General features: G+C 41.8%; 1 protein-coding gene across 3 annotated transcripts in view; it reads left to right on the forward strand.

Annotated features, from left to right (window-relative positions):
- Kat2b (lysine acetyltransferase 2B) overlaps window positions 1–19,742 on the forward strand; it is a 121,407-nt gene that overhangs the window by 31,752 nt on the left and 69,913 nt on the right. For all 3 annotated transcript variants that reach the window (XR_008219964.1, XM_052745636.1, XM_052745635.1), the window contains exon 2: window positions 7,955–8,081. Coding sequence is in view for 2 of the 3 variants with exons in the window: in XM_052745636.1 (XP_052601596.1) it covers window positions 7,955–8,081 (127 nt within the window). In the remaining variant the exon portion in view is untranslated. The remainder of the gene's footprint in view (window positions 1–7,954; window positions 8,082–19,742) is intronic.

Here is a 19,742-nt window from a genome sequence, read left to right on the forward strand (position 1 = left end):
TTTCTTGTAAGGGTATTGAAAAGAAACAGTCTTTTAAATCAATAACTATGAGAGGCCAGCCTTTTGGTAACAGAGTAGGTAAAGGAATTCCAGATTGTAAAGAGCCCATTGGCTGAATTACTTTGTTAATTGCTCTAAGGTCTGTTACCATTCTCTATTTACCAGATTTTTTTTTTTATAACAAATACAGGAGAATTCCAAGGGCTGGTTGATTCTTCAATATGATGAGCAATTAACTGTTCTTCCACCAGCTCTTGTAAAGCCTGGAGTTTCTCTGTTGTTAAAGGCCATTGCTGAACCCATACAGGCTTGTCTGTTGACCATTTTAAAGGTAGAGCTGTTAATGTTTTTGGAGGATTATCAGTTGTTGTGCCCTGTTCTTGTATGACATGGATGGCTGGTGAGCACTCATTAGAATAATATCTTTTAATATTTCTCTCAGAAACATGTACTAATTTATGATTTGTTTCTGAGATTGGAGGGATATTAATCTGAGTATTCCATTGTTGTAACAAGTCTCGACCCCACAGGTTCATAGCTATGTTAGCCATATATGGTTTTAATTTTCCTTTCTGTCCTTCTGGACCTATACATTCAAGCCATCTTACACTTTGTTTCATTCTAGATAATGTCCCAATTCCTAAGAGTTGAATGTTTACCTCCTGAAGAGGCCAAGTTGGATGCCAAAATTCTGGTGCAATTATGGTAATGTCAGCACCTGTGTCTACCAGACCAGACAACAAAACACCATTTATTTTTATTGTTAGTTTTGGTCTTTGTTCATTAATAGAAGTTTGCCAAAAAATTTTCTTTATGTTTTTTCCTGTATTTCCTATTTTCTCTGTTTCATCATCTCGACTAACATGATTTATTCCAATAGACATTTGGTTATTTAGTTGCTTTGAGTAGGGGTTTCCTCTACAACTGCAGGAAAGGTTTGAACTGGATTTACTGTGGGGGCCTGCCTGAGGCCCCTCTGGGAGTTTCCCGAAGCTCGAGGCAGAGGGTTACCCTGTCTGTCCCTTGTTGATCTACATTCGTTGGTCCAGTGTTTTCCCTTACCACACCTTCTGCATACTCCAGAAGGAAGGGGCATTCTGTTGCCAGTGTTCCTTGAAGAAACATTATTTCTAGGAATGACCTGTTTACAATCCCTTTTCAAATGTCCTTGCTTTCCACATCCAAAACATCTAACATTGCTCAAACCTTTTGAAATTGCTTTTCCTACCCACATATCATCATGGTCATAAGCCTCTACATTAACTGTATCTCTAATCCAATCTTCCAAAGGTGCAGATCTTACCTTTAACGGCCTGATTATTCTTTTGCACGCTGCATTTGCATTCTCAAAGGCTAAAGATTCAATTATTATCTGACTAGCCTCTGAATTCGGGACCATTTTTTGTACTGCTGAAGTCAATCTTTGTAAGAAATCTGTGAAAGATTCTTTGGGGCCCTGTATAACCTTTGTAAATGACTCAGTTTTTTTTTCCTGGTTCTTCAACTCTGTCCCGTGCATTCAAAGCTGCCGTTTTACATAGAACTAGGGTTTGGACATCATATGAACATTGTGTTTGTACTGAATCATATTGGCCTTCGCCAATAAGCTGATCCTGGCAGACTTGTATTCCGCTATCCCTCCATTGTCTTTCTATATTTTTAGCCTCATTACTGAACCACATTTTCCACTGGAGATTTTGTCCGGGTTCAAGAACAGCCTGTGCCAATTCCCGCCAGTCCTTTGGTAGAATCCTATTACAAGTTGACCAGGTGTTTAACATTTGCTTTACATATGGGGAGTGCATGCCATAAGATGCTATTGCCTCCTTAAATCTTCGTAAGTCTAACATTTCAACTGGAACCCAAGTATTTTGTTCATTCTCTTCATCAGGTAGCTGCTGTACGGCTACTGGATAAATTAAGGGTGATTGTGTGAAAACTGGCTTTCTTTCTGTAACCTTATGATCCAATTTTGAAACAACTTCACTATTTATTTCTTCTGTCTGAATTTGAATTTCTCTATAATTCATTTTTACCGGTTTAACAAGTTTTTCTAAGACTGTTATCCTGGCACTTAAGTTGACGATCTTTTTAAATAGTAAAATGAGGATAAGAAAAGTAATAAACTGAATAATTCGATCAATATTAATCTTTTCATATAGTTGTTCCATTGTCAGAGTGCCTAAAATTTCAAACAAAGCCCAATTTTCTTCCAATGTACACATAAAGCCCATTTTTTTTTTTAATGTAGAAAAAAATTCTCTTTTAAATAGATATGTTAATTGACTTACCAAGTCTGGGTAGAACAGTAGAATCCCAGGGAATTTCACAGCCACCTGGTGTTCGAGGTGTGAATCCAGCGAGAGAGAGAGAGAGAGAGAGAGAGAGAGAGAGAGAGAGAGAGAGAGAGAGAGAGAAAGAGAGAGAGAGAAAGAGAGAGGAGAGAGAGTCAAGCCTTGGCTTTACAGGCAGGGGCCCTGTTCAGCAGGGCAGGTCTGAGTTGTTTGTAGCAGTTGCAAGTAGCTCCAGCTGCGGGTCAGTCAGGCCTGGGCCCAAGCTAGGCAGCCGGGCCGCCCAGGCTGGAAACCAGACCTGCCGCCAAACCAAGCCAAGCGGTTTTTAATGAATTATTGTCACGTTGGGCGCCACAGGGTCTTAATATGTAGCCCAGGTTGGCCTTGAACTCATGACCGTCCAGTCTCAATCATCTCAAGTGTTCAGATTGTAGGTGAACACCACCATGCATGCTTTTTTTGTTTTTTTGTTCTAGGGATTGAACCCAGGTCCTCATGCATGAGCCACATCCCCAGAAGGCTTTCACTTTGCCTAGACATGCTGTCCCTGTGGCTTATCCTTCTTGCCTTGCACTGTGGGGTGCCATGGGGCCACAAAACCATTGGGCTGTCATTGTTCTGCTTTATGCCTTCTCCTTGTCTTCTTTCACTTTTGGAGTTTTCTATTTATTTAGAAAAAAACCCACTCATTTAGTACAAAAGAAACCAAAACTGACTTTGTAAAACCTACTGGAGTCCTGAGATTTGATGGGAAATCAAAATTAGCCAATTTTGCTAGGAAAGCCATATATACCGAATCCCGGACATGTTTAAGTGCCAGAATTCATTGTGTGGTAGACTAGAGTCAGCATTCTGTTATGGTGGCTTAAATAAGTGTGGTTAATATTTTGATAAGTAGGAGAAATGTAAGACTTGATTATTATAAATCCCCCTGCTTTGAGATTTGTTTTTTTTTTTGTTGTTGTTGTTGTTTTTGTTTTGTTTTGTTTTTTTTTTTTTTTTAGGTTTTTCGAGACAGGGTTTCTCTGTGTAGCTTTGTGCCTTTCCTGGAACTCACTTTGTAGCCCAGGCTGGCCTCGAACTCGCAGAGATCTGCCTGCCTCTTGCTTTGAGATTTGTGACTCGAGGTTTATAAGCCCTGGTGAGCAGGGCTGTTATTTTATGTCATGTATAGGCAGGTAGGGTGTAAGCTTGTCTTTCTTGGCTGATTGCCTTAAGTCCATTTCAGTAATGAAGTTATGATCTCTGGCCTGAAAGTCTGCAGGGTCTTGCCCAAGATTAAAAGGTAGTTATTTGTTCACTTGAGTTTCAAAGAGGAAGAAAAGATTTTTTTTGGTTTGATTTTTAATTTTAATTAATTTATTTTTATGTATATGAGTGTTTTGCCTGCCTGCATACCTATTGCTGAGGAGGCCAAAAGAGAATGTCAGATTCCCGGAGAATGGAGTTACAGAAGATTGTAAGCCACCATGGGGGTGCTGGGAATTGAACCCAAGTCCCCTGGAAGAGCAAACCAGTGCGCTTAACTGCTGAGCTATCTCTCCAGCCTTTTACACTTTTTTATTTGTATTTATTATTTTTAATTTTATGCACATGGGTGCTTATCATGTGTCAGGTGGGCTTTTATAAGCAACTCCACAGGGAGACAAGTTTTGTATTCTTGAATTCTCTATCCTCACCTAGTACTGGGGATTGAATTCAATGTCTCCCATATATTCACCTAGCCACATCTTCCCTTTTAAAATGTTTTTGTTTTGACAGGGAGCCTCACTAAGTTATCCAAGCTGGCCTTGAATCCACAGTGCAGCTCTGGTGAGCTTCAATTTACAACCCTCTTGCTCTGTCTGCCTCCTGAGAAGGCACGTGTAACCAAGTCAGCAAGGTCCTTCAATTCTTCTTTGTTGTTGTTGGCTAAATCTTGGTGTGTGTTCTGTGTATGCATGTGTACAGTGATACAAGGAGGCCAGAAAGCTCTATCACTTTCTGCCTTTATTCTCTTGAGACAGTCTTTCACTGAACCTGGAGTCTGCTGGTGACTCAAAAGATCCAGCTGTCCTTTTTTTTCCACCTCAACACCGGGCCTTTTACATGGGTGCTCAGGTCCTCATGTTTGCACCACAAGGGTTTGTTCTTGCTAATTCTATTTGTGTGTGTTTTGAGACAATGTCTCTGTGTAGCACTGGAGCTGGCTGGGTAGATGAGGCTGGCCTCAAACTCAGAGATCTACCTACCTCTGCCTCTCAAGTGCTAGATTAAAGAAAGCTATGTGCCACCATGTCCAGCTTTGAATCATTAAGTTTGCTGCTTGACAAAGATGTAGCTTCCTGTTCTTCAACTTGAGCAGAATGACAGCTACTGGTTATGGTTTTGTTCCAGTCCATCCAGAGTGTCCACCAGTCTGCTCCCTTCATGGAGCAGCCTTCCAAAGGAGAAGATGTAGGCTATGGTCACTAGTGTCTCAGAAGCGAAAGGGTTAAGCTTGTGGAAAGTTAAAGTTGTGGGTCTGGGGTCTCTATACAGTGGGAAAGCACTGCCTAACACGGGCAGGATCCTATCACTCTCTGCACTGCAAAGAATTTTTAGAAAACATGGGTGTGGTTACCATGGTGAATGAAACTCTTCAGTGGTGTGATGCCTTGGAGTTCAGACTTGGAGTTCAGACTTGGAGTTCAGACTTGGAGTTCAGACTTCTGATTCCTACTCAGCTGAACCCTAACCAAAGTAAACCTTAAGTCTTCTGATAACAAAGCCTTTGGCCAGAACACCTGCCATCTTTGTGATAACTCAAAGTGAAATCAGTGTTCTCTATTTATTTGCATGTTTCTTATTTTGTTTTCAAAGAAAGGCTTTTCTGTGTAGCCCTGGCTGTCCTGGAACTCATTCTATAAATCAGGCTGGCCTTGAACTCAGAGATCTGCCCACTTCTCTGTCATGAGTGGTGATTAAAGGATTAAAGGTGTGTGCTCCCACACCCAGCTCCAGTACTCTCTATTTTTAAAGATATCTCATGCATGCCACCTTTCATTGGTGCCCCTTGCTTTTATTAAAGAAGGCTTTAATTCTCTGTTGTATTTTTGTTTTTGTTTTTCGAGCCAGGGTTTCTCTGTGTAGTTTTGGTGCCTGTCCTGGAACTCACTCTGTAGACCAGGCTGGCTTCAAACTCACAGAGATCCACCTGGCTCTGCCTCCCGAGTGCCGCGATTAAAGGCGTGTGTCACCACCATCCGGCTCTAATTCTCTGTTGTATTAATGGGGGCATGATCTCTTTGAAATGGAAATTTAAAGAAAAAGGAAATAAGGTGATTCTTTGTGGACATTAGTAACAGAGAAGACATAGGTTCCTTCCAAGCCTCGGCGACTGTCATCAAAGGAGAGAAAGTGTGGATGCTGGACTAGGTGGCCACAGGAGAAAGCAGGAAGGGTGAAGGGCACCTATCATTCCAAACCCTGGAGTTCCTGTTTGAGAGAGAGGGTTGATCACAGTCAAGGTAGAGGGTTTGGCTGCTCATGCAGCCTCACAGGGTTCTTTCCTTCACCACCTTCCCTCATGCCTGCTTCTCTGCCTTCCTGGCTGCACTGCAGCCCCACCCAGCAGCCATGGATCCCCCTTTGTCCTTGCAGTCCTCCTCACAATGCTCCTTCTCATCTGCTTCCAGCCAGCTCACCTGTAGTTGTCTTTTTACTTCTCTCTGCACAGCACTGATGCTTTGAAATATAATTTGCTCATTTTGTGTTGCCTGGCGGCTTGCTGCACCAAAAAAGGCTCTTTGTTTCCTGTCATATAGCAAAATTACTGCAATTTTCCATCTCAATCTGGCTTTTTCCTCCCTCTTGGAATTGTGGCAACCATGATACCCAATTGAACAGAAGCAAGAAGCTTGTTCTTAGCCAAGGACAGAAGTGTAAGGTGAACTTAAGAGTCACCCTATCTGTTCTTGTAGAGACCCGGTAAGAGAAGGGACTTATGAAGGGGAAGAATGTTCATGTAGTCTTCTGGGAATGTGCAGAGGTTTTCTAGGGGCATCTAAACTCTGCCTCTAGCCAGGTGGTGGTGGCATACACCTTTAATCCCAGCACCTGGAAGGCAGAAGCAGGTGAATCTGAGTTTGAGGCCAGTCTGTTCTATAGAGCAAATTCCAGGATGGCCAGGGCTACATAGAAACCTTGTCTCAAAAAACCAAACTAAACAAATAAAAACTGCCTCTTTTATCTTTGTTTTTGAGCCTTTCTAGTTATTTCTGTGGCAACTGTCAATTGTCATGGGACTAGGGAATGTCAGTTTCAATGGTGTTATAATGGAGTTGGAGACTGTTTTGTAGTTACCCCTCCTGTCCTATTAGATCCGGTAGTTTTGACTAGTCCCAAACAGGGGATTCTGGCCTTCAAGTATCCTGTCCTCAGAGACAAACAAGTGCAGCTAGGGTGCTGAGTGGAGGCCAAGGTTCAAGGTTGATTGACTTCCCTCAATCTTTTTCCATCTTATTATTTTAAAAAATATGTGGTGTGTGTATGTGTGTGTGTGTGTGTGTGTGTGTGTGTGTGTGTGTGTGTGTGTGTGTGTGTATGTTCACATGAGTGCAGGTTCTGGCAGAGTCCATATGAGGATGTCAGATCCTTTGGAGCTGTCCACCTTATTTTTTGAGATAGTCTTTCATTGAAGCTGGAGCCTACTGCTTTGGCTAGTAGACATTTTGAGAGTACTAGTGTCTTAGTCAGGGTTTCTATTTGCAGTGGTTCAACACCATGACTGAAAAGCAAGTTGAAGAGGGAAGGGTTTATTCAGCTTATATTTCAGTATTGCTGTTCATCACTAAAGGAAGTCAGAGCAGGACCTCAAGCAGGGCAGGATCCTGGAGGCAGGAGCTGATGTAGCGGCCATGGACAGGTGCTGCTTACTGGCTTGCTTCCCCTGGCTTGCTCAGTCCACCTTCTTATAGAACCCAGGGCCAGCAGCCCAGGGATGGCACCACTCATCATGGGCTGGGCCCTCCCCCATTGATCATTAATTGAGAAAATGCCTTACAGCTGGATCTTGTAGAGGCATTTCCTCAGTTGAGGCTCTTTTCTCTCTGATGACTCTAGCTTGTGTCAGGTGGACACTTGAAACTAACCAGTACTACTAGTAAACACTTTGGGGAAGGAACGGGGGTTTCCAGGAGTAACAGGACACTAGCTGAAGGCCTCCAGCCACACACAGTATGGCAAGCCTGGTAGTATAAATGATGAATTCTTCATGTTTATTCTGTTTCAGAGCCCAGATCAAGTGGCACAGACTCTAAATAAGTCAGCTTCATTCTTTCCTACAGAGCTAAGGAGATGTGAGTCTTCAGGGAAACTTGAGATTCATACCAAGTATTGTAAGCTCTTTCTTGTCCTATCACTGTCTGGGAGTATGGCTTATTTTATGAAGCTAGTACTGCAGACCCATCCCCTGAATAATCCCCTGAGCTGCAGGTACCACCAGGAGAAGCAAAAATTAACCCCTCCTCCAAAGCACCCCCTTTGCTTTCCCCTGGTTTTGTTTCTTCTGCTTACATCTATAGTAATTTACATAGCGTAGGTGTGAGTCCCTGTCGGATAACTGGTGTGCATGGCTCTCTTGTAAAACTGTCCATGGCTGCCCATTACAGAGCTGTTTCTCTCTTTATTCCCTTTTGTAGGCAGAGGAGTCTTGTAAATGCAATGGCTGGAAGAACCCCAATCCCTCTCCCACTCCACCAAGAGCAGACCTCCAGCAAATAATTGTCAGTCTGACGGAATCCTGCCGGAGCTGTAGCCATGCCCTTGGTAAGTCCCCAGATCAGCTTCCTGAGTGCTGGAACTAAAGGCGTGCTCTGCTACGTTCAGCAACAGTTATTTATTTTTTGTGTATCTATGTACCATGTTTGTGCTGGAGCCTGTAGAGGACAGAAGAGGCTATCAGATCCTTTGGGACTGGAGTTACAGATGGTTGTGAGCTGCCATGTGGGGGTTGGGAATTGAACCTAGGTCCTCTGTGAGAGAGCCAGTGCTCTTAACTGCTGAGTCTTAACTCCAGTCAGTCTACGTAACACTAGTCTTAGGATAAATTTCATCCACCTCTTTTTGGTGCTGAGGATGAAACCAGGATTTTGCACATATAAAGCACATGCTTTGACACTCAACTATGTCCTCAGCCCTAGATGAATTTGTTTTCCTTCTTTTCTTACACACAAATACATACACACACCTAGCTTGCCTTTCAGGTCTCACTGTATAGCCAACTTGGTCCATGATGTTGTGCTTTACTTCTCAAGTGCCAGGATCACAGATATATGCAAATTCTGTTTCTGATCAAGTTCAGTGGGAAACTGGTTGTTCTTAGATAACAGCATTTTGGTTGGAAAGGCCCCATGTATTACACTTGTCTGCCATGCCAACTAAGTCTGGTTTACTGTCCAGTATGGCACTGGGCAAAGTGGGATCATCAAGTCCTCTCTTACCCCTTCTACCCATGCCATTTTTGGCATTGTCTTTCTCTCAGACTTCGCTGTTGGTTCAAATGGTGCAGCCCCACCTCTGAGGCCAGCCCCCTGTTAAGCTGAGTCTGATGTTTTGTTTTGTTCTCTGCTAGAGGGTATCTCAGTTTTGATATTTTAATACTTGCAAAGCAAAAGAGTAGACAATGATGTGATCTTCCCTGGAAATGTCTGTACTGGAACACTCCTCAAAAAGAAACAGAACCTATATCTCACAGAAGAAATCAACACATTAATAAGTGCATCATTGTGTTGAGTGAATTGGTGTCAAAAATAACCTAAGCTGTGATTAAAAGAAAAATACTTTCATTACAAAAACATCTTGTTTGAGGCTGTAGGCTGTGGTATTATTTTAAAGCAGTGCAAAGGAAAGATTCCAAAAGTTCCAGAGATGTCTTAGCTTATAATATAACTTTATTTTATAACCCATCTGTGGATTAATAGACTGGGTGCCCTTTGAATTAAATCACCTGGGAAACATAATGCACTTAATAGTGGAGTTCAATAAATCTTTGCCTGGGCTGAGCTGTGCCTATATTGAGTGGGAAATCCTGTTATCCCAAATCAATTACCATTAAAAAAAAAAAAAAAGGGGGGGGCTGGAGAGATGGCTCAGCGGTTAAGAGCACTGACTGTTCTTCCAGACAACCTGGGTTCAATTCCCAGCACCCACATGGCAGTTCACAACGGTCTATAACTCCAAGATCTGACACCCTCACACAGACATAGATGCAGGCAAAAACACCAATGCACATAAAATAAAAATAAATAAATTAAAAAAAAAAAGATCTTTTTTTTCTTCCCTAGCTGGGAATTGTCTGGTTCTATGCACATGAGCACACATGCATGCCAGAATTGGTGTGAGTGACAAAACCTAGCTAACTTTGTTTCCTTTCATGTTTCTAAACAAGCTTTGGCAGCAGATACCCTTATTTTTCAATACATAGTGAAGAATGGAAAAATAAGTATGCAATTATTTTATTTTGTGCTAGAAATGTAGCTGAAGACATTGTGTCAATTAGCTAAGTACTATGTCACTGAGCTATTCTCCAGTAGAATGTGTACATGTGTATGTGCATGTATGTGTGTGTATCTGTATAGCTCCATGTCCTTTATACTTGTAAAATTAACACCTGAAATTAACCTATGCATATATTAAGATGTACCTTGAAATTAAATTAAAAGTATTTTGTAAAATATTTACTTATTTAAGTATATTTTATTTACTCTGACAATTTCATACATATACACATATTTTGGTCATATTTAATCTCAGCTCTCCCTCCGACTCCTCCTAGCTCCTCAAATACATCTCCTTCTACTTCCATGTCCTCTCCTTTTTCCTCGTAACCTACTGAGTTCAGTTAGTGCTGCTTGTAGGAATGTTGAAAAAGTTCTGTTTTTCTAGCTATATTTATATTTAAAGAACTAGGTGCTGGACAAGATGACTTGGTGGTTAAAGTACTTTTGATGACCTGAGTTCAATTCTTGGATCTCATATGGTAGAAGGAAAGAACCACCTTTCCAGAAATTGTCCTCCACATGTGTGTTGCATCATGGCACATATGCATGCACATGCATGCCCACACACAGTAATAAAAAAAAGTGTCATGAAGAAAAGGGAAATAATTGTTACTTGTGTAGAACTCTACCTGTCTTAGCCTAACCCTGAGTTCCACTCTCAGAGAATCTCATGGAAAATAGTCCTTCCCAAAGGCAGAGATAGCTATCAGGAACTCCATGGCCTTCCTAAGTACATCCCCATTTAATTAGTTTTGAAAATAGAACACTGTAGAACAGTGGTTCTCAACCTTCCTAATGCTGCAACCCTTTAATGCAGTCCCTAATCTTGTGGTGACCCCAACCATAAAATTACTTCCAGTGCTACTTCATAACTGTTATTTTGCTACTGTTATAAATCACAATGTAATCTGATATCCAGGATCTGGTATGTGACCCCTGTGAAAGATCATGACCCACAGGTTGAGAACCACTGTTGTGAAGGAAAGAATAAACTTTTTGATTTATTCCATTTTGTCAGAGATAGGGTACCTTCATGTGATCCTCCTGGCTCAGCTTTCCAAATGCCATTGTGCTGGGCATCGACCATTACTCCCTGTTCCTACACACCTTTCTTAAATGGAAATGTCTGCATGTTTTCAGGAACTCTTGGAATTCTTGCTGGAATGCTAGTGTACTCATTTATCAGGGGTCTAGAAAACTGTTTTGTGATATTACATTGTCCTCCCCACGTAATGATCATTAACATTTGTTTATTTTGTTTTATCTAACTCCTACCACCCCTCCTCAATCTTTTAATCCCCTCACCTCCACCTTCAGGGTATTTTAAGCAAGCTCTCTGGGCATTTAATCTTATCTTAATCATACAGATTATTTCTCTCTCTCCCTCTCTCTCTGTGTGGTGCTGAGAGTTGAACCTAGACTCTTACATATCTCAGACAAGCATTCTGTCACTGAGGTATTTCCCAAACCATTTTTTAAAAATCTATCTATCTATCTATCTATCTATCTATCTATCTATCTATCTATCTATCTATTGAGACAGAGTCACCATGGAAATACATCAGCATGTGCTGTATTGTTGCTAAGAAAATTGTGAACTAGGGAATTATGTTAGGAATCGTGTAAGCTTGAATGCTTAAGTACCTCGTGAGCTATGTTCTGTTTTCATATGACCACTTCTGAGCAGTTAAAGAAGACAACACAGAGTCAGTTCATGATGTTCTTGAACTATATACAAATCATGCCAGCTTATTCCCTCTACTGACTAGGCCTTACGTAAAATTTACCTCTCACATTTATGTTCTTTTGACCCTGAGGTTTTGGCTTATATTGCTGTCATCCCAGGCATATATGGACTGTCATTATAGAGACTCTTCTGTATCTTTGGATGTAGGATAATCTGCTCAGATAAGAAAAATGTTCAACTGAGAGTTAGGAAATAAGCATACTGCAGTCTAGGGAAATGGCTCAGTGGATAAGTACATTTGCCATGAGAACAAGAGGACCTGAGTTCAAACCTGCAGGTCCCACTTAAAAGCTGGGCAGGCCCAAACTGTAACCTCACTGTCAGTGGGCAGACAGAGGAGATTACAGGAGCTCACTAGCTGGATTCACTGAGAAATATTATCCCTGGAGAAAGGCCGAATATATACTTTTAAAAGGAAGTAAGGTAGTGTTGGGGTGGTGCACACCTTGTTCCCAGAACTCATTCAAGCAGAGAAGTAGATCTTTGTGAGTTTGAGATCAACCTGGTCTACATAGTCAGTTCCAGGCTATCATGAGAATCTGTCCTGACAAAAATAAACACAAACATTCATTCATTATTGGCAGCTGTACATTTATACAGAAGGTAGTTTTTAAGACCAGGAAGCAAGAGATACACCATGTGACCTAGTACAACTGGAATTTCTGTTTTGGAATTTATTGTTCTGAACATTGTCAGCTGCTGAGGATCAGACTCCACTAGTGATGAGCTGTCAGTTTTTTTTAATACATTTATTTTAATTTTATGTGTATGAATGTTTTGCCTGCAGGTATAAATGTGCATGGTGTCCTCAGAGGCCCGAAAAAGACATTGGATCTCCTGGATCTAGATTTACAGTCAGTTGTGAGCTGCCATGGGGATGCTGGGAACTGAACCAGGGTCCTCTGGGAGAGCAGCACATGATCATAACTGCTGAGCCATCTCTCCAGCCTTGAGTTTTTAGTTTTGTGAGTGTATGTGTGAGTGTGTGTGTGTGTGTGTGTGTGTGTGTGTGTGTGTGTGTGTGTATGTATGTATGTGTACATGGTTGTGAAGGTCAGAGATCAACCTCAGTGTTCTTCCTCAGGAACACTGTTGTCTACTTTTGTTTGTTGGTTTGTTTTGTTTTGCTTTGCTTTTGGAGACAGTCACACTATGTAGTCCCAGCTGGCCCAAAACTCTCTATGTAGACCAGGCTGGCCTCGAACTTACAGAGCTCTGCCTGCCTCTGCCTCCAGAGTACTGGGATTGCAGTTGTGCACTACCAACACAGAACTACTTTGCTTTCTTTTTGAGACAGGGTCTCTGGCTGACCTGGGATACCCAGGAATCTGAGGTCTCTACCTCTCCAGTTCTGAGATTATAAGCATGTGCCACCACACTCTGATGAGGAGTGCTTTTACTTGTTCTTCATCCACTAATGTCATCAGCTTGTGTTGATGTTTTCAGTGCCAATGAACATTCTTTGTTATTGTATATTATATTCATCTTGTTATCGATCTGCTTTCTAAGGAAAGTAGAGGTAGCTTCTAAAATCTTGTTTTGTATTCATTCACAGTTCTCTTGCTTCAGCTCCTACTACTGAAATGACAGACACTAGGTGGGGGAAGGCGGTACTTTTTATTTTTTAAAAACAAAACATCGTAAGTCTTGTTTTATTTGTTTGAGGTTGGGTCTCATGTAACCCTGGCTGCCCTTGAACTTCTGGTTTTCCTGCCTCCTCCCAAGTTCAGGGATTAAAATGTACACAGTTACACCCAGCCCCCTTAGAGTTTCAGCTGTACTGGAAGTGAATCCAGCCAGCATGCAGGCTGTAGGATCTCAGGGTCACAGGCTGGATCAGGCAGCTTGACTTTCCATCCTCCTGCACAACACTTTTTCTTGAAGGCTCCCTCCCCAGCTTCAGATCTGGTTGTCCACACCTTATGCCTTTGTTTTGTTTTCTGCCAGGAAATTCTTATCCTACCAAGCCTAATAATTCCTAAAAAATAAAGGTATTCTTAGAGGTCTGCTGGATGCTTCCCTGTGTATAATTGTAAATACATACCTGTTGTTTTACTGAACTGTGATTAGGGGCTGACCTTTGTTTGCAGTTCAGAATATATTTAATTTCTTGGGTAAAATTGGGTTTATTCTTTCACTGATAAATAGTTATTAAATTCAATAATGGTTTAAAGAGGGGTAGCACGAGGGGGTGAGAGGGCGAGAGAGGGCTACCTAGCTGTATTGAGTGGCATTGACCTACAGATGTGGTTTCATAGCTTAGACTCTGTAGGTACAGTGTTTAAAACTAGGCCCTGTGTGCCTAACAGTACTTGAAATGTGGCTCACTGATAGAGTTTTAGGTATAAAATGCATACTTATATTGAAGATGGACTACAGCAAATGGATATAAAATAGATGTAATTATGTTACTTTTTTTTGCTGTGACAAAACACCATGACCAAAGTGACTTAATAGAAAGTGTTTAATTGGGCTTACAGTTTCAGAGGGTTAGAGTCCATGATAGTAGAGTAAAGGTATGGTGGCAGGGACTGCTGGGAGCTCACATCTGGATTTGAAAGGAGGAGGCAGAGTTTTGAAACCTCACACCCTCCCCACCCCCCAACCCCCCACAACCTGTGACACATCTTCTCTAACATATCACACCACCTAATCTTCCCCAAGCCATTCTACCAACTGGGGACCAAGTCAAACATATGAGCCCATTGGTGCCATTCTCATTCAGACACCATGGTAACTTTCAAATATGGAGTACATGACAGCAGTAATCATTTGATATATATTATTAAGTTAAATATATGATTAGAGTAGACTTTGTCTACCTTTACCTTTTTAATGTTTTGGGGGTATCACATCAGAATCAGGGCTAGACCATGCCTCATACATGCCCCATACTGACACATCCATAGCAGTTCTTTTTTATTTCAAATATTTACTTATTTATTGTGTTTGTGTTTGCATGTTTGTGTGCATATGTAAGAAGATAAGAGGAGAATGTTCTGAGTAGGTGCTCACCTTCGCTTTACTGAGAGGTGGTCTCTCTTGTTTCTGTTATTTGCTGTAGTTGCTCAAGAGCCCCAGGTCCAGGCTTGTGTGAAGCCAGCTTTTTAACCTTCGGAGCTATCTCCACAGTACTTCTTTGTTCTTCCTGTGCCTTCATGTTTGATTGTTTGATTGTTGTTTGTTTCTTTTTTGTTATTTTGTTTTATTTTAAAGCGGGGTCTTATATAGCTTAGGTTGGCCCGAACCTGCTGTGTCCCACAAGTGACTATCACCATACCACTTCTCTTTACCATTTCCAGTACAGTTATGGGGACATTTAAGTCTGAATGTTGGTTACCATGAGTTCCATTGACCACAATCCTCTAATGGGCTCTGACTCTTAGACTTCCTTTTTTTCCATTTCAAATCTGTGATTATAAAAGAAAAACAATTTTTTTTTTTTTTGGTTTTTCGAGACAGGGTTTCTCTGTAGCTTTGGAGCCTGTCCTGGACTAGCTCTGTTGACCAGGCTGGCCTCGAATTCACAGAGATCCACCTGCCTCTGCCTCCTGAGTGCTGGTATTACAGGCATGCGCCACCACCACCCGGCAGAAAAACATTTTTAAATGATCAACCTTTTGCCCATTAGTCTGTTAACAGTTTTCATTGTAGGCATTAATTTTACCTCTTCTAAAGAGAAAAACTGATTTTAAGCAGTGTGGTGGCGCATGCCTTTAATCCCAATACTCAGGAGGCAGAGGCAGGTAAGTCTCCATGAATTCAAGTTCAGCTGGGCCTACTTACTAAATTCTGAACAAGAGTTACATGATGAGACCGTTAAAAACTACAATAAGAAGAGACCCCCCAAAACTAAAAACCCAAAACTAACCACAGCAAACTGGTTTGTGCTGCTTCCAAATCATGCAGACACTTTGAGTTTGCTTCCAGTTCAACAGGCCTCAAAATGTTGGCAGACCAGCCTTGAGAAGTACAGGTAAGTGTAGTCAGTGGAACTTAGCAAGGGTCACAGCACACAGTGACCATGAGCTGCTGGTCTCCTGCTAAGCAGCAGCTGCACTTTGATTCTCAGCAGCAGGCACACAGCAGGTACTTCGTGGCTCTCTGGTCTTTGTGATGTGACATAGCCAAGGTGCCAAGGTGCACTGTCCTGGAGAGATGTCACAAGATGCCCGACTCCCCTGACCCTTGAGGTCACCCCACCTTCTGCACAGAGTGTGACTGCCAGGAGCCATCTTTCTTAGGAGTTAAGATGTGGCCAGTCTTGAGTAATTATTTTTATTCAAATTTGCAGGTATGATCTCACTATATATCATAGGCTGGCCTTGAACTCATGATTCTCCTTTGTCAGCCTCCTGTTTTCCTGGACAATTTGGGATAATTATATCGATATTCTGTAACAGGCCTTTGGAAGACTATTTGAGTTACAGCAAGGCCCAATAGATTTGACAATTAAGTTTAGATGTATTAAAAGTAATTAGCTTGATGTGGTGAACTGTTGTAATTCCAGTACCAAGGAAACCAAAGCAGGAGAACAAAAATGAAATCAAAGCTATCAAACAAAAATATAACTTATTTGGAAATAACATTGTTCTTTGTTTTTCTTTTTGAGATAGGATCTGCCTGTGCAGCTCAGGCTGGCCTTGAACTCAGAGATCTCCTGCCTCTACCTTTTCAGTGTTGGAATTAATGCTCTGTGGCATGATACCTAGCTGGAAGTAACTTTAAATTTTTTATTTATTTTAATTTTGTGTATATATGTATGTGTATCTTATGCATGTGGTGCCTTAGGAGGCCAGAAGGCTTTATCAGGTCCCCTGGAACTCGAACTCAGATGGTTGTGAGCTGTGATATGTGTGCTGGGAACTGAATCTGGATCTTCTACAAGAGCAGCAAGTGCTCTTAATTACTGAGCCATCTCTTTCGTGCTTTAAATGGCTAGGTGGTGGTGGCACACGCCTTTAATCCCAGCACTCAGGAGGCAGAGGCAGGTGAATCTTTGAGTTCGAGGCCAGTCTGGTCTACAGAGTGAGTTCCAGGACAGTCAAGGATATGCAGAGAAACTCTGTATTAAAAAAAAAAAAATTAAAGTCATAAAATTTTGAAGTCAGTCGTGAAGAATATTTCATAGGTCCTTCCCCTAGGTTTTACTTGTTGGTAGCAATTTATCTTATTTGCTTTTCTATTTGTTCTAATTTTTATAGTTACACACACACACACACACACACACACACACACACACACACACAAATATAAATATCTGTGCTGGATAGTTTTATGTTGACTTGACATAAGCTAGTGTTACCTTAAAGGAGGGAACTTCAATTGAGAAAATGCCTCCATGAGAGCTGACTATAAGGCATTTTCTTATAAATTATTGATAAGGGAGGCCCCAGCCCATTGTGGGTGGAGCTATCTGTGGGCTGGTAGTCCTGGGTTCTTCAAGGAAACAGGCTGAGCAGGCCATGGGGAGCAAGCCAGTAAACAGCACTCCTCCATGGCCTCTGCATCAGCTCCTGCCTCCAGGTTCCAGCCCTGCTTGAGTTCCTGTCCTGACTTCCTTCAGTGGAATCATAAGCTAAAATAAACCCTTTCTTCCCCGAGTTGCTTTGCTCATGTTTCATCACAGTAATAATAACCCTAATTAGGACAATATCTTTATGTAATCTCTACTCAGTTCACAATTAGAGTAAGTTTAACATTAATATGTGTGTCTAATTTTCTCAGCTAAACATCCAATCTAGAACTAGTTGTCCTGTCTTCTTAGTCTTCTTTAATTTGAAACAATTTCTTAGCTCTTTAAAAAAGTGATACTGATGTTTTCACAGAGGCATGTTTTAAAATTTGAAAACATACTCATTGAAGTGCTAGGGTGGTGGCTCAGGCTAGCACCAGGGAGGCAGGGGCAGGAGGACCTTTGTGAATTTGAGATTAGCCAGGTTTATATAGCAAGTTCCTCACTAACCAAGACTACACAGAGAGACCTTTCTCCAGAAAGAACCAAGTGTTTGGGGAGATTCCTTTCCATTGTCTCTTGGTTCTTTTAGGACATACTGTTGACAGACCTAAAAGAAATGCCAGACAACAGAGTAGAGTTGATATTCTAAACAATAATTTAAAATTTCTTTCCATCTTTTCCTTCCTTCCTTCCTTCCTTCCTTCCTTCCTTCCTTCCTTCCTTCCTTCCTTCCCTTCCTTCGTCCCTCCCTCCCTCCCTCCCTCCCCCCTTTCTTTCTTTCTTTCTTTCTTTCTCTCTCTCTCTCTCTCTCTCTCTCTCTCTCTCTCTCTCTCTCTCTCTCTTTCTTTTCTTTCTTGAGACAGGGTTTCTCTATGTAACAGCTCTGGCTGTCCTGGAACTCACTTTGATTAAAGGCATGGTGATGCCTTGCTTTAAATTTCTTTTTTAAAAAATTATTCATTTATTTTATCACGATTTTTTTTCTCAAATGTGTGTATATGCACTGCATGCATGGAGTGCCCATGGAGACCAGAAGAAGATGTCAGAATAGCATCCTACCCACTCCGGATTGGAATAACAAACAGTTATGAGCTGCCATGTTGGTTCTAGGAACTGAACCCAGGTCTGCTAGAAGAGCAGCCAGGGTTCTTAACCACAAAGCCGACTCTCCAGCCTCCAAATTTAAAAGTTCTGTACCACTAAATCTATTCAGCCAAATACAGGCCCTCACAAAACCTGTAAGACACTGCATAGCATATGCCAGATGGACCATTAGTACCTCACTTCTTTTAAGGCAGTAGGAAAAGACCAGCATCCTCAAAAAGCAGGCAGAGGAAATGGCAGTACTAGAGAGAACAGTATCTTGTGGAAAGTAGTGGACTAAGGCATCTACAGAACACCAGCAGCCATTTCTGTTCTACAGCTTGATCTGCTATGAGAGTAAACCCAGATAAGGGCCATGGTTAGAGGACAGGAGATTCTCCCACACCAATGTGACACTGTACTGGTGAAAACTTCTTGAGGGGTCAGGAAGCACCTATCAAAGCTTAAAACGGCATGTCCCAGCCAGACTTGGCAGGAGCTGGGACTTGGCAGGATTGTAAAGTTGAAACCAGCCAAGACAGTGAAGTACACAGTGAGACATTGCCAATGGGGGGGTGGGGAACCCAGGCATCAAGGTGCATGCTTGCAATTTCTGCACTTGGGAGGCAGAGGCAGGCGAATTGCCACAAGTCTGAGGCCAGTAGCCCAGCCTGTTCTACATAGCGAGTTCCAGGAGAACCAGGGCCACATAGTAAGACTCTGTCTCAGGAAAATAAACCAAACAACACCCTGGAATAGGAACTGATTAAATTTCTATTATTTCTAGGACTATATATAGTTTGCATCAAAGCTGGATATGGCGGCATACACCTTTAATCCCAGCACTTGAGAGTCAGAGGCAGGCAGATCTCCTTGAGTTAGGCCAGCCTGGTCTACATGGTGAGATACTGTTTCGAAAGAAAAAAAAAATAGTTTGGTGTGGTGGCATAGGACTTTTATCCCAGGGCTCAGGAGATAGAGGCAAGTGGATCTCTAAGTTTGAGGCCAGCCTGGTCTATAGAACTACTTCCAGGACAGTCAGGGAAACCCTGTCTCAAAAAATAAAATAAAATTAGATTTAAAAATTACAAAGTACATTTTGAAAATGTTATTTTATATTTGACTACAGTATGTGGTCATATCACTTTTGACAGTATGCTCAGAATTAGACTTCACGTGAGGAGAGCATTTGTCAGGTCACGTATGTCTTAGATTGTGCAGGAAACCTTTAGGGAACATGCCTCATTTGTGTCAGTTAATTGCAGGAATAATATATTTTATTATTACTATTTTTTGGCCGCTCAGGCTGGCCTTGTGCTTTCATTCCACTGCCCAAGCCTCAAGTTTATGGGTGTGTGCCTCTCAGCTTTTGCTCTCACCCAATTCTCATCACCAGCTAGCTTCTTTAAATGTCAGTCTATTGGGAACCCCTAGCCTCCCTATCCCCAAAACATAAGGGTACCACCAGCAAGGCAAATTGGACTCTAAGATAGCATGACATGTCATCCTGAAATGACAGCTGGCCTGTCTCTCTCCTTGCCTTCCTCCCCATCAATCACTGGATTCAATCATTCTTTGTCACCTTCCAGAGCCACTGCATTTCTTTAAATTCCAGTCTGCCCTGTCTGTTCCCAGGGTAG

Source organism: Peromyscus californicus, unplaced genomic scaffold (genome assembly GCF_007827085.1).
Source record: "Peromyscus californicus insignis strain IS unplaced genomic scaffold, ASM782708v3 Scaffold_19__1_contigs__length_69161282, whole genome shotgun sequence".
Classification (NCBI taxonomy): Eukaryota; Metazoa; Chordata; class Mammalia; order Rodentia; family Cricetidae; genus Peromyscus; species Peromyscus californicus.